The following is a 15,288-nucleotide window of genomic DNA, read 5'->3' as shown; positions in this document are numbered from 1 at the left end:
CAATTCTATTTTTTTCAATATCTAAATTTGCATCTAATCTACTCTGTACATCAAATTCCAAATAAGTAAAGTTGCATCTTGCCTTTCATAATTCTTTAAGACTAATGCTCCAAGCAGCTAATTATATGGATAAGCAGTTGTACATTGGCTAATCTCACTCAAGAATGACTTAGCCAAATTCAACTCCAAGTCTTTACTGCATCTTGCTGATAATGATGCAAGATTTGAATCAAGTGGCTTCATATTCCTTTCTTCCATCGACTTTACCTGATGCACAAAATACACAGAAACAAAAAAACATTGTAGAGGAAGGGGTAATTTGGGAAAATGTGAGGGGTATCCTCTGCAAAACAAAACAAAAAATATCCTTTGCAAGATTTGCTCTTTAGTATCCTCTACAAAACAAAACAAAAAATATATATCAAAAAATGAAATTTTTTATAGTTTTATATTATAATTATGCTTAGAGTAATGCATACCTGAAGAACCATTTGTTATCTCTACAACACTTTTTGAATCTGAACCTTGTCTTTCATCACTAACACCAGCACCTTTTAAAAGGTGCTGGTGTTAGTGATGAAAGACAAGGTTCAGATTCAAAAAGTATTGTAGAGCTAACAAATGGTTCTTCAGGTATGCAATACTCTAGGCATAATTATAATATAAAACTATAAAAAATACGGTCTGGGGTTGAATGATGTACATCATGAACCAACACAACACATCATGAACCAACACAACACAACAGATATGATAGTTACCATGAATTGCAAAATGTTGTTAATGGCATCACTTATAAGCTCCCAGTTTGGTTCGTATAATTCTAGAGGGCTATTTCGGTAATTGCGCAGAATATAGTATTAAAAAAGTTTAAAAAGAAGAAGTAAAAAGTACAATAGAGAACTGAAGTGAGGAAAGGCCCGCCATTTAGGTTATTTGGCATGACTTGACAAAGAGCAAACGCATGAGAAGTATGAGGCTGCTGCAACTGTTTTGGATCCTGATTATCATTCTTTGTAGGAAAATGATTATATGAGTGCAGTAAAATCATTCATAATAATAATAATTGCATAGCATAAAATAAGTTAGAAAGTTATTGAGAGACTACCTGTGTCCTTTTGTAATGTTGTTTCAAAATGAGATTTCAGTGTATCCTCTTCCATTGGTCCCTGCAACCGTTGAAATAACTGTCTTGCACTGCCCTGTATAAACCCACATACGTACAATTATACTCACACATATGTATACTATATCAACATGTATATTTCATAGATAAAAAAAATTGAATATTGCCTTTGGCATGTCGGGTAAACTAGAGGGATAAGGCTGGGAGTTCCCTGAATCTTCAGCACTATCCGCCCCGTCACCAGTATTTCGATCCATTGATATTTTATGTCACTCTTTGCATTATTTTGAATTGCGAAAAATGCACTGCACACACATGTAATAAACCAACCACTTTAATATAAAATTTTAAAAAAAATTAAAAAGTTTTTGGGATACCATAGTTACCTTGAATTGCAAAGTGTTGTTAATGTGAACTTCATCAATTACTATGATCCCAACTTCTGAATGATAAAAAGAACTTATTGTTTGCAAAGTTTTTGGGATACCATAGTTACCTTGAATTGTAAAGTTTTTGAGCTAGTATACTTCCTCCTTGGCATCAAATAGCTTTCATTAACAATGGAACCACCTGTAATTAAACGCCCATTATGTATTCAAGGGTAAAATGGTAAAAGAAACTCACATGGGAAGTGGGATGACTCATTCTATCCAGTAACTCTTGGAGTAAGTAACTCCCAGAGTAAATGACATCAATTTTTCAATAGTGTTTAACAAGAGTGTTTCTTAAACAAACTGACATCAATTTTTCAAGCATTCTTCAATGAGTATACAATATACTAGCAGATTAAGATGAGTAAATTCAAATCCTACAGAATAAACATTGTCCCAAAGTTAAATCAAACTACTATAACTTATCAATATATTCAACATGTGCAAATATATACAGTATACTAGCAGATCAATCAAGCTCTATAGTTGCAAATCAAGAATATGACAACCTCTCTATTGGCATATCAAGCAAGCTCGACAGTTGTTTATAGACTTTGGCAAATTCTCAGGGCATTGTAATAGAAAAAGTGTGTCATGATCTCCATAAGTAAGAGGCTAAGGACCCAACGAAAACCATACCAAGCCACTTGTTTCAGTGTATAACTCTTCTGAGGTGTATCCAGCTGCCACAACAGGTCGTAAATTTGTCTGATACAAAGCTGCTTGAAGCCAATTAGCAACTGCATTGACATTAGGTGAAGTGGCACTCATTCCAACAATTTGAAGACCATGAGTGGGGTCACTTTTCCCACTGTTTGACCCTGAACATTCTCCTTTTGAAAACTCCAACCTGCCTTCACCAGCTCCATACCTAAGCTTTGTCAACATGAGTTCCAACAGATACCCCCTTTGCTGATCTCCAACCTGTGAAACAATGAATGATAAAAAGAACTTATTGTTTGCATCATAATGTTCAAATAAAGGAAATTCAAATTACCATGTGAACTTCATCAATTACTATGATCCCAACTTCTGACAAACGCCCCTCTTCCAACAATCTATTGAGTAGAGTTTTTCTTCTCAATTTTGCAAACATCAAAAGATGTATCATTAGGAAGCGTTCCTCCACCTTGGCTTCCATATTAACTACGAACATGCTTGTCAAGTGGTTCCACTAAGGCTTCAAGATGTTCTTCCTGCATCACTTACATACAAATAATGAACTTCAAGAACATAAATACTAAATCTCAACTAATAAGATACAGAAATACCCGGGCCTTCTCTGTACAAATGGATACATAGGGAAGAACAAGAATTGCCACTTTTCTTATTGAAAACACTCTACGTAACATCAAGATTTCTGTAACAAAAATTTTCCCAGCACTATGCCAGAATAGACAAATGGTTAAGAAAAAGTGATTAAGTAGAAAAGATATAGCACCACATCCACCTGAAGGCAGTCCACCTGGAAAAACAGAACCTCAATTAACAAAATAAAATCGATTTAAAAGTTAAAGAAACTAGAAAATACAAATAGTTAAAAAGACTAGAGAAGTACCTGCCATGGATACAGTTTTGATATTCCTCGTTTTTTATATGTTATGCATAACTCAGAAAGGAGTATCATGAACTCAATGTGCAGTGATTAAGCCTGTTAACAACATCCAGATGTGCAGCAAAGTGATAGTTCACAAAACATATAATCTGACCACAGATTCTCATCCTCAATCCAACTCCTCCCTGTTGAAACTAGTAAATTTATAAGTTGTTATTATTACATAACTAAAAGTAAATGAGAATTTTAAAAAGCAGTTACCTTATTACCAATAGCATTTCCAAATCCACATGGAACTGCTGCCAACTCAACATCTCCAACATTACTTCTAATACAGTTCCTCACCCTGAAATTAATCACATTTCTTATGAACTCACTTAATATAATGAGTAACACATAACAAGAACAATACCAACTCTTTCTGGAGATAATAACACAGGAGACTGATTTAGACTACCATTTTCAGTGTATCTTTGAATGTACATTGAGCCTGAAGTTGGTTTAGATAAACCAACAATAAACTGTATGAAATAATTAAATGAAAAAAAGTGAATATAAAAAAATAAAAAAAGAATAGTATGGGAATTAATTAACCTGTAAAAGAGTAGTTTTTCCACTTCCACTTCGCCCAAAAATCAAGCCAAAACTGTAACAAACAGAGCTATATTTTACTATTTTTGTATTTAATCTTACTATATGAATAGGAAATACAAATGTGGAATGATCTAAAAAAAACGAAAATGTGTAGGGAAAAAAGAAAAAAAAGAATTAAGTTGTATTGTATTTAATCTTACTATATGAATAGGAAATTCAAAATATTTTCATGAATATATAAATCCATATAACATACCCTTTTAAAAACAGTTATACTATTATAAACCAGTCAACATTGATTTGTCCTGTTAGAACTTTTACACTTTGGATATTTAAAATTTTGTTTTAGTTAATAACATTTTGAAATATTTCTTTTAATCAAATGATATTTAAAAACAGTTATACTATTATAAACCATAGTTGACTGTGACCTAACTGGGAAAGAAAATAATTTGTTACCTACCTAAATGATATGAGGTAATTGGTTTTGATAGCAGTTACTTAAACCTTTTAAAAACAAAACAAAAGCAAGGGTACCTATAGATAAATAGATAACCTATACTTGGACCTCTAATTCGAGTCAGTAAAAGCAAGTATTCTTTGTGTGGTCTGGTCTATGTGACTTCCATTGACCAAAGCCCAATCCTATAGGCCCTATGTTATGTACGGAAAGCAACAATTATCCATTTTAACTTACCATCATATAATTATACAGGGTTATTTCTAAAAGATGGTTGTCACATACAACTTTAGACAAAGGTAAAGCTTATATATTTATTTTATTTTTTTAAAAAGGTAGATAGATTATTATTTATTAAGATAAATGGTTTATGTGTAGTGGTGGAGAAGGGAAGTAGCAAGTATAATCAAAGAAGCTGACAAATGGTCCGAAACAATATCCTAATGATAGAATGAAGGTAAAATTTGATTCTTGAAATGGCAAGATGCTAGTTAGCATAAAAAAAAGTACAGGCTGTGAAAGCATATGAGTTGATATGTTCAGAAAGAGAAGAGAATGATAAGCCCCTGACTTTACTGATTCATAGCAAGAGGGTAAAAAGGGCAATTGGGTGAACTTTTGCTGGGTTGTGCTTGAATGGAATGGTCCAAGGGGTATTTCAGTCTTTTATTTATTTATTTTCCTGTTGGTAAGTATACAGCCAATTATGATTGTTATTGGCTGTTTTGGTTAGTGAGTAAATGACGCCATTAACTTGCCATTATGTGAGATAACCATCTTCTGCAGAGTTCCTAATCTATCACCAACAGTTTGAACTCCATCTTCTTCTACCAACAACACATGATCTCCAACTCCGAGCAACACCTTTACATTCCCAGACATGGTATACTGCGGCTCAATCACCGCCATACAAAGGGATACTCTTGAGTTGTAAGCAATGATAAACCATTAAACGTTGTAGAACTGGTAAGTTATCCCTCCAACATACCCATTCCCTTAGTTGTAACACCTACAGTTTCAATACCTTGTGTCGCACAAAATCTGCATCGCCTCTTCTTATCCATCCAATGAAGTGAACATAAATTAAAACCCCAAAGCTTCCCCTGCTATTGAAAAGAGCAGAAGAATTGAGAATTTCAGGAAAAATAACCACAGATGTGAATCACTTGTGATGTAGAAGCATACCTTGATCCATGTCTTCGCCTCTTCTTATCCATCCAATGGATTCTCTCGAAGCTTCAATTTCACAGGCGATCGGGAACCATCATCATCAAATAATGATAACGTGGACATATCGAGGTTTTCAATAGAGCTAATCTGGAACCATCGAAGCTTCGTATGTGAAGTTTAACAGAAGATGTTGGTTTATTGTTTATGATGTTTTGGATTTCTCTAGGGTTTTTTTGAGCTAATCGGATGAATTAAACCCCTGAACCATATTTGAGCTAATCAGAAGAAGAGCAAACCCTTTCTCCTCCATAGCTTCATTCCTAGATTTAGGTTTCGTGGTAGGCTGGGTCGCTTTCTGTTTCCTTAGCATCAAGCTCTGATTGTACATAACCCATAGTTTGACCTGGTATTAGGGCTTTTAGACTCCAAAAAGTTATTGTTGGCATTATTGAGATTAACCCTCGATATGATATTTTTCCTTTAATTAGGGTGGTTTATACCTAATATAAGGAGAGTTTTTAGGGTTTGGTGGTGGCAATGGAATGCCTTACGCCTTGTTCCCGAGTTCCACTTAAGGAGAAAAATGGGAAGATTCGAAGGGAAAATGAGGGGTGTCGAAGGAAAATCGTGTTCCCGAGTTTCATTAATGGAAGGAAAGTGAGGGGAGGGGAAGGATTTTAGAGTCATATTTTCCTTCCAAATTTTCCTCCAAAATTGGGCGGATTTGGGAAGAAAGTGAGGGAAAGGAAAATTTTAAGTTTTATTTTCTTTTTCCTCCTAACTCGGAAACACAAAAACTAAAAATTTTCCTTTCCTTTCCTTTCATTTCCTTCGAACTCGGGAACACAGAATAATTAATATTTTCCTTCACCTCCCTTTCTTTCTGTCAAAATTTTCCTTCCCTTTCCTTTAATGAATTTACATAAAAACTCGGGAACAAGGGTTTGCAAAGAGAAGGGGGGAGAGAATGAAAGGAGATCTACAGAAGAGAGTGGAAAGCGGGGTACTTCAAAATTTTAGAAATTTTAAGGATTTCATTTCCCCCTTTAAAAACGCGTGTTTAAGTAAAAAATTATAAAGCGACATTTGCAGAGGGCGCACATTTAAGATAAGCGCCCTCCGTCTTTGTAATTTATGTTTTATTGGACACTAATTTTAGGGTACGCAAAAATGCGCGTCTTAAATTCTTCAAATTTCTAAAGATCTGACATTATTTTTAGGGCACGTCCTGTTGCGTATCATTAATCAATACGTGTCGTAAAAAGCGTGTCATTAAAGGTCTATTTTCTAGTAGTGCATAATCCTGAAATGCAGTTATGGCTAACATAACCCTAATAGATTTAATATTAGCCACTGGTGAGAAAGTCTCGTCATAGTCAACCCTAGGGGTTTGAGTAAAGCCCTTCGCAACCAGTCATGTCTTGAATGTGTGTACCTTTCCATCCATGCTGGTCTTCTTCTTGAAGATCCATTTGCACCCAACTATCTTACGACCTGGTACATTGTCAACCAAGTTCCAAACGTGATTGTCATACATGTACTTGATCTCGTTGTCCATTACCTCTTTCCACTTAGCAGACTCAGGGACCGCCATAGCTTCCTTGTAGTTAGAAGTCTCATCCAAATTTACCAGTGTACTATCACTGATAAATGTATCGCCATCTGTAGTTATCTGGAAACCATAAAACTCAGGTGTCATTCTAACTCGAGTGAAACGCCTAAGAGGTAATGACTCGTCAATAGGTTCAACTAGAATTTCTTCCTCGAGTTGAGTGCCAGTGTTAGAGGTTCCTTCATCACTTGATTCTAGAATTTCTTCAAGATAAATTATACTCCCACTATCCTCTTTGCATATGAGCTCTCTCTCGAGAAAAACTCCCTTTCGTGCTATGAAGACCACGTTTTCACTAGGTCTATAGAGCAAGTATCCAAAGGACTTTTATGGGTAGCCGATGAAAATACATCGCTCACTTCGAGGTTCGAGCTTGTCGTGAGTCTCTCGTCTAACAAAATCTTCACAAACCCAAACCTTGATATGTGCCAACGAGGGAACCTTCTCTGTCCACATCTTGTGAGGTGTTTTTGCAACCTTCTTTGTTGGGACTAGATTAAGAATATGGGTGGTAGTCTATAAGGCATACCCCCAGAATGATATTGAAATTGATGTTCGACTCATCATGGAACGAACCATGTCTAATAAGGTTCAATTACACCTCTCAGTCACACCATTAAGTTGTGGTGTCCTAGGATGTGTCAATTGTGAAATGATTCCACATTCCTTAAGATAGTCATGGAAATCGATACTAAGATACTCACCACCTCTATCAGATCTGAGCATCTTAATCTTCCTGCCCAATTGATTTTCAACTTCATGTTTGAATGCTTTGAACCTTTCAAATGTTTCTGACTTATTCTTGATCAAGTTGATATAGCCATATATGCTATAATCAATAGTAAAAGTCACATAAAACTGATTTCCATCCCTTGTGGTGGATTTGAAGGACCCCCACACGTTTGTGTGTATGAGATCAAACAATCCTTCACCTATTTCACAAGAACCGGTGAAAGGTGATTTAGTCATATTTCCATGCAAACAAGATTCACATGTATCGCCTGACCCTAATTCAAATGATTCCAACACTCCATCATTTTGGAGCTGGGCAATGCGTTTCTTGTTGACATGTCCAAGATGACAATGCCACAAGCAGGCCTTGTCTAAACCATTAGACACATCAATTTGCAACACAATATTTCCTAAATTATCTACAACCATCACAGTTTCATTTACACCATCACTAGGTAATGCTTCAAAATAAAATACACCATTATAATAAGCATTAATAGAACCATTCTCATTATTAAAAGAATATCCAAAACCTTTTCTATATAAATCATGAAAAGAAATAATATTCCTCGTCATCTTTGACGTGTAGCAACAATTGTTTAAATCCAAATTCAACCCATTACTAAGCACTAAAGAATAAACACTCATTTTGGTAATAGGTGACGATCTCCTACTTCCCATTATCAGGGTCATCTTCCCATGCTCTACATCCTCACTTCTTTTTAGTCCCTGCAATTCAGAGAAAATGTGAAAACCACATCCTGTATCAAGGACCCAGGAATTAGAATGTGATGAGTTTTTAGATTGAATAATGTAAATACCTGTTGAGGTTGGCTTCACCTTTCCATCCCTAATGTACTGCAAGTATTTGGGGTAGCTTCTCTTCCAATTTTCTTTGTCATGGCAGTAGAATCAAGTGGCCTCTTTAGGATCAGAGGCAGGGGGAGCTTCAGAACTAGACTTTCCTTTAGGGTCATTGCTTGATGACCAACCTTGAGACTTCCCTTCCAGTTCCATTTTGAGGGAGCTTTCCTCTTCTTCCCCTTCCATTGCCCAATGTCCAAGACGGGAGAAGCAAAAACAGTAGGAGGAGTAGAGGTAATACTCTTTCCCTTTATTCCACTCTCAGTGGTTCTCAACAAGCTTTGGAGTTGACTTAATGTGATTTCCTCCTTGTTCAGATAATAAGTCATAACAAATTGATCATAACAGCTAGGCAATGAGTGCAAGACTATGTTAATAGCCAATTCCTCATCAAAGTTCACATTGAGCTTCAAGAGACAATCCATACATCGTTGCATGTGTTGCAAGTGGGTTGTGACAGACTCTCTTTCCTTCATTTTGTTGGTTATGAGGGACTTCACAATTTCATACCTCTCTTGACGAGCTCGTTGATGGTACTTTTCCATCAAGTCCTTGTTCATCTCATATGGTCAATAGTCCTCATAGAACTCCTGAAGCTCAAGAGTCATAGTGGCAACCATGATTCACGCCACTTTGGTCACATCGTTGCAATGTCTCCTATACTCATCAATTTCTTCAGGAGTAGCTTTAGTTTCATCGATCTCGTTCAACTCTTTTTCGAGAACATATTCCTTGTCCTCGAATCCCAAAGCCATCTTGATGTTGTGAATCCAATCATTATAATTGGATCCATCAAAGGTGACTTTTGAGCAGATGCTCAAGAGCGAGAAGTGGTTGGAGTTGTTGTTGTTGGAGCCAGAAGCATTGGAGGTTGAAATCTACAAAAGAAGAAAGACAAGTTTTGATTAGATAAGAAAATCCTTAATATAACACCCAAATGAAATATTAAAGCTAGGATCCAACTAAATAATTCACAATTCAGAAGAGGGATGTCGTAATACAATTGCTAATTATTTAAAGGTAGGTAAATGGCGATTTACTAATTTCATCACAAAAATGAAATTTAAACGAATTAGGTTTTTAAATGAAATTCCTAGATCTTTTGAGATTCATTGAACTATTCGATGGCATGTTTAATCTCGATTATGTCCTTTCCATTTGTGATTGCGATACCGAGGATCACAAATAAGGTGTGAATAACCATGCAAATTAGCTTGGTACTCTTGATGTTATTTATCACCCAATCAATGTGTCGGTTAACCACACACACTCCATTGATCAATGATAATTTACGAGCTACCCATTGCCACCCTTTATTAGTCCATATTAGTGTGCCGGTTAATCACACACGCTCCACTAATGACTTGTATAAAGTGCAATGTGCAATTTCATGGATTAGCATCAAATTCACATTTTCCTAAAGTAACTAAGGTTGGGAACTTAAAAAAACATTTAGTTACTTATTGATTCCATTATACTTATTAATGAGAATTAAGTGTCCTATCAAACCCGTATGGCTAACGACCCTCCACAAATCAAGGAAGCGGTGGGTGAGAGTAGACACTCATTCAACTACCATTTTATAAGTATCTTTCTTAAATCCCCCTTATAGATCGGCTTCATGAATGAGGTGTACTAGCTGTTTGACTGACTTGTCTTATACGTATAGTAAATATTTAAACCTTTAATATTACATATAGTATAAGTGTGTATTTTAAATATCTCAAAATACTATGGTTTTTAAATCTATTTAAAATTTCAAAAATTAAAAGCCATTTCAATTTAAATTCTAAAATTTAAAAACCTTGATTTAATAATTATCTTTTAATTAAATTATTAAACCAATTATGGATTATCCATTAACTTAAATAATTTAATTTAACCTAATCATTTACCCCCTAGATTTCGAAAAATGGGGAAGGATAATTTCAAGATCTTATAATTATCTAGTAAACAATTAAAAGATAATTATCAAATACAATTATCCTATCCAAAACCGTAATTTCGAAATCCATGAATTGGGGTGGGGGGGGGGGGGGGGGGAGGATTTTCAACCATTCCTAATTTTCGAAAACCCTAGGATTAGGAAACCCTAGATTTTGACTTTAAGGAGCCCAAATGAACATGTTTGGAAACCCTTTGCAATTTTTGAAAAAACTAGGGTTTTAAACCCTAATTGCGAAAATCATAGGCCTTAGGGTTTAATCGCCATAAACCCTAATTTGTCAAGTTCAATCAATTTTTTCAAATCTATTTGAATACAAAAAACCATACGCTCTGATACCACTGATGAGTTTTATACATAGCAAACAATCATATGTGTGAATGTAACCCTAATTGTTTGAATCTATATTTTCTCTATTAAACATACAAGTATTGAACACAAAACTAGAAACCCTAGAAAACATGTCTATTTTCGAAATCAACATAACTTAGGGTTTAGATACATACCTTGATTGTTATATAGCAATAACGATGAATCCTTGTAGATCTTGAACTCTTGAGACTAAGTGCCTCAAATGTGACACCTTTAATGGCTTACAAACACTCTATGCAAGAGGGTGATAGGAGAGAGGGTGAGGAAGCACTAGAACTCAGCTCTATACTAGGGTTTGATTGCATTGGGCTGAAATTCTAAGGGGTTGGGGTCTTTATATAGTTGTTGGTTGCTTAGTCCCAAAGCTAGGGTTTGCTGGAGTAAACCCTAATTTCCAGCTTAGGGCCTAAGCATCCCTTAGACTCCTTATCTAAGAGCCTTGGATGAAAACTTATAGGGCCTCCCTATAATTTTCATCCACTCCTTTCCAAGGGGTCCAATAGCCCAACTTCACAACTATCAATAAATTGCAAAACAACCCTTGCACTTTTAATCAATTCTTTTAATTCAAGATTTTCTGATTAAATATTAATTAACCAACATGATTTCTAATTAATATATTATTCTCTAATACATTAATAAATCATTTATATCAATTTATTATTCCAAATTATAAATTCAACCTCTCTCTCTCTCTCACTCTCTCTCTCCAAAAGTCATCCTGTCAAGTTGCTAGAATGAAGGCAACCTAAAAGGATTGTGCTACTATCATTTCAAGTATATACCAATTATAGTTATGGGCTTAGACACCTAATCCAACAAGTGTATCTATTTAACACAAAGTATAAGGTATTTAATATACATTAATCTTTTAATTAATAATACTTCCACTAACATTATCATGTAATAATACCATATATATATACACTTTAACACATATATATAACCATATCTGGTTCACACAGTATATATTATCAAATATACATTTAACGTATATTCTAGAAAATAAGCATTTACATAATTCACATATAAACTTTCAATTGATATTTAATACTTTGTTAATAAATACTTATATTAAAATCATGTTCATGAAAGTAACTATGCACTCACTTCATTGAAGTGGAATATCCACGAGAAAATCTAGCTTCTCTACATATACTTCACTTTCCCTTTTGAACAACCTAAATACGAATATAACTATGTCTCGGTATTTGTTCGTATTTATGAGGTTATATTAACTATTTTCATATTCCTCAACAACCCCAATGAGTACTTCAAGCTCTAGTTGATAAGGAATAACCAGGTAACATCATATCGGAGGTAGAATTCGTTTGGTATACAGAGTATACTGTTTGGAAAATCCACTTTAAACACCTCGTTAGATCTAGCCAAGACATCACTCCAGTAAGTAGATCAATCAGTATTTTGACTTGGGATCACTGATAAATCTTATTTATAGATTCATAATAACGATTATGAATATAAACATAAGTTACACTTAAAGCATAGTAAGTGTAGCTTAACTTACAAAGTTTTCTGAAAAAAGTTCGCAGACAAAACTTTGACTCCAAAAACATCTTTTCATCGGGCTTTCTGGAGCTTTAGAGCCTCGCTAAAACGCTCCAAAAACTAAGAAATATTGGACTCAAAAGGGGGAAAGTCTAAAGAGTTTTGGAGTGAATTTTTTGACGAATGAGCCAAATTTACAACTATTTATAGGTTTTCTAGGAGGCCGCCGCACCATGGTACATTGCTTGCACAACGTAGTGTTGCATAGGCAACAAGCTTCACCTAAGGTGCTGACATGTGCCATAGAACACGAGTAAAACTGCAGATCTTCAAAAATTCATATCTCTCACATACGAGTTTCGTTTTCGACGTTCTTTATTTCCACGCGTTCATCTCGACGAGTACTACAACTTTTCTTTAGATCCCAATAACTAATTCTGATTCTACTTTTACCTTATATTTTATTAAGGTTAGACTACTAAAATTCGTGAAAAAAATCATAAATTCTTCATTCGAACTCCGTTATCGACGTTCCTTATACTGATAGATTCGTATTTTCGAGTACTTTGATTCCATTGTACATTATTTTGGCTAAAAATCAACAAATCTCCATTTTACTTTTTATGACACACATTTTTTTGTACGGCTCAATGCAAAACTTTGAAAAATAATAACTTCATACTACGAAGTTATATTTTGGTGTTCTTTGTACTTACATAATTGTCATCACAACTATTACAACTTTCGTTAAAATTATTTATCATAAATATATTTTCTTTTTACAATTTATTTTATCGCTTCTACGATAAATTTATAATAAGATTTTATATAAATCTTATGTACTTATAATACTTGTTCTCATAACGTGCATACATTAAACATATATTTATGTAGCCCGTAACATGTATAACGAATAATTATTTAGTAAAATAAAGAGTTAGTATTTTTATAATTTAAACGTCTGACCTAAATTTACTGGCGTTATAGTCAAGGGGTGTGTTACTATCAAAGTGACTTTGGTTTGGGTCATTGATCTTCTAACAAAGCATTAAAGGTAATTATTAACACCTCTCTTATGGTTAGAGTTGTTATTAATGGAAATAATCATGATCCAAGGTTTAATTATAAATGGTTTAGTTTTGAATACTTTCATTGTTATTTTCTCGATTAATTGTTTTGTTATGAACATAAAGAACACCTTATGATACAACACTAGTAAGTACTATGAATATATTTTTAAGTGGTTATAAGTTTAGAAGCTCATAAATTTAGGTAATGTTTGGACCCTGAAGAGACATCCAAGCTACTAATTCACACCGTACGGAAAGATATCGATATTGAGGTTCTTTCTCTACCTAAAACCTCTTTTATAGGTGGTGCAAAATAACCATTCTAATGCTATACCTACTGAGCATAAAGCGGCGTGTGTTTTGTTACGTCGGTGTGCATTCGACTAAGACAGAGTAATGGGACAAAAATTATAGTTTTTATATTCCACTTATAGGATGGTAATGGGACCAATATAGTGGGACAAAACAGCGAAATTAAGTAATCTAACTATTTTTTTTGGGATTTTTTTTTTAATAACCTTTTGTTTTGCAAAATAACCACATATTCCATAATGGGTTGTTCCGGAACAAATTCCGAATTATTTTATGGGTAGCCTAGCCAATTTCATTGGGTCTGGAGGACCCGTATATGCTTCAGATCGGGATTTTGAATTTCAAAATTCGGAATATAATTTGAGGCGGCAACTTCATTCCGGAAAGACGCATTCCGATTCCGACGTTCCGAATAGATTACGACGTTTCGACTCGACACCTATCTCTGACATGGAAGACGAGCAGTAGACCCCGTTATTTTATAGGTATGTTCTTTATTTTCTACTGTTACTTACTATTCCAAATGTAGTAGACCACCTCCAGAATGAATTGAAAATGTTCCGGAGTTTAAACTAAAGATGTCATTGTTGAAGGACAAACTGCTAAGTAGTCTAGATGTTTAGTTATTGTTGATTTACATCGAAATGTCGTGTTCCAGATCTTAAAATGTCATTTCGGAAGGCTCCAGAATGCAAAGAACCATTCAGGAACACGATGAATGCGTCCGGAACATAAATAATAGGTCTGGAACTGGTCTGGAATATTAGTAATTTCCATTTTAGAATGAAGTGCTAACACCTTTTTTATTTGTGCAGCACGACATGATTGTTGATGCATCAATTACACTCTTGTGTAAACCCAAAATTGGCGGGCAAATCCTTGTGGCATTCAGAAACAGACCTGAATGTGAGACTATGTTCCGAAATACATGTTTTAGGAGTTAGACATTCCTAATGTAGATGGAGATCCTTTGATTCTACATTACATATTTCCTCACAAAGTTGTCACCGACCCCCGAAGCCAAGTAAATGAAATGGTTTTTGAGATTGAGGGTTACGAGCTGTTTTTCGGGAAGAAAGAATTTTGTCTCATCACCGGCTTCCGGTTTGGTGACTATTTTCTTACTTGTACATCCGACGCCATCTTTCATACCTTTGTCTTTCCTATGGTTCCGACGAATGTCTTGGTCAAATTACACCATGTTACGAATGCGTTTAAACAATCACTTAATGAGTTATCGGACGAGGATGCAGTTCATGTGTATCTTCTATACCTCTTAAAGAAGGGTTCAATGGACGTTTGGCTAAATAGCCTGTTACAAAAGAGTATTTCGCTTTGCTATCCAACCATGATGAATTCAACGAGTATAACGTCGTCTATTTTATAATTATTGATTAATTAAATTACCTATCGTTACTAATACTTTTTAGAAGTTAAATTGTTAACTAATTTTTTATGTGGCAAATATCCATTGGGAGGATAATTTTGGATCGATTGTACAAACAACTACATATTGTATTCAATAAGGTTGAGAAA

At 34.7% G+C, this 15,288-nt stretch overlaps 1 protein-coding gene across 8 annotated transcripts; it reads right to left on the bottom strand.

The window, feature by feature from the left end:
• LOC145018175 (helicase and polymerase-containing protein TEBICHI-like) lies at positions 1-5,773 on the bottom strand. Of its 8 annotated transcripts, none has more exons than XM_078976089.1 (11): positions 5,352-5,772; positions 5,191-5,269; positions 3,707-3,758; positions 3,374-3,458; positions 3,116-3,306; positions 2,555-3,022; positions 2,197-2,481; positions 1,513-1,696; positions 1,294-1,431; positions 1,109-1,202; positions 1-267 (listed from the first exon to the last, which is right to left on the bottom strand). In XM_078976089.1, exons 6-8 carry the CDS (start codon positions 2,711-2,713, stop codon positions 1,667-1,669), a joined length of 474 nt encoding a protein of 157 aa, XP_078832215.1. In that variant the 5' UTR covers positions 2,714-3,022; positions 3,116-3,306; positions 3,374-3,458; positions 3,707-3,758; positions 5,191-5,269; positions 5,352-5,772; the 3' UTR covers positions 1-267; positions 1,109-1,202; positions 1,294-1,431; positions 1,513-1,666. The 8 variants fall into 8 exon arrangements, with proteins under 8 accessions (XP_078832215.1, XP_078832216.1, XP_078832210.1 ...); XM_078976090.1 differs by lacking the exon at positions 1-267 and having other exon boundaries at positions 577-1,202; positions 2,555-2,753; positions 2,829-3,022; positions 5,352-5,773; XM_078976084.1 differs by lacking the exon at positions 1-267 and adding an exon at positions 3,570-3,633 and having other exon boundaries at positions 577-1,202.
• Positions 5,774-15,288: the final 9,515 nt, after the last annotated feature.

Source organism: Lactuca saligna, chromosome 9, assembly GCF_052625555.1.
Source record: "Lactuca saligna cultivar CGN05327 chromosome 9, ASM5262555v1, whole genome shotgun sequence".
NCBI classification, from domain to species: domain Eukaryota; kingdom Viridiplantae; phylum Streptophyta; class Magnoliopsida; order Asterales; family Asteraceae; genus Lactuca; species Lactuca saligna.
This window is presented reverse-complemented; position numbering and strand designations above follow the sequence as displayed.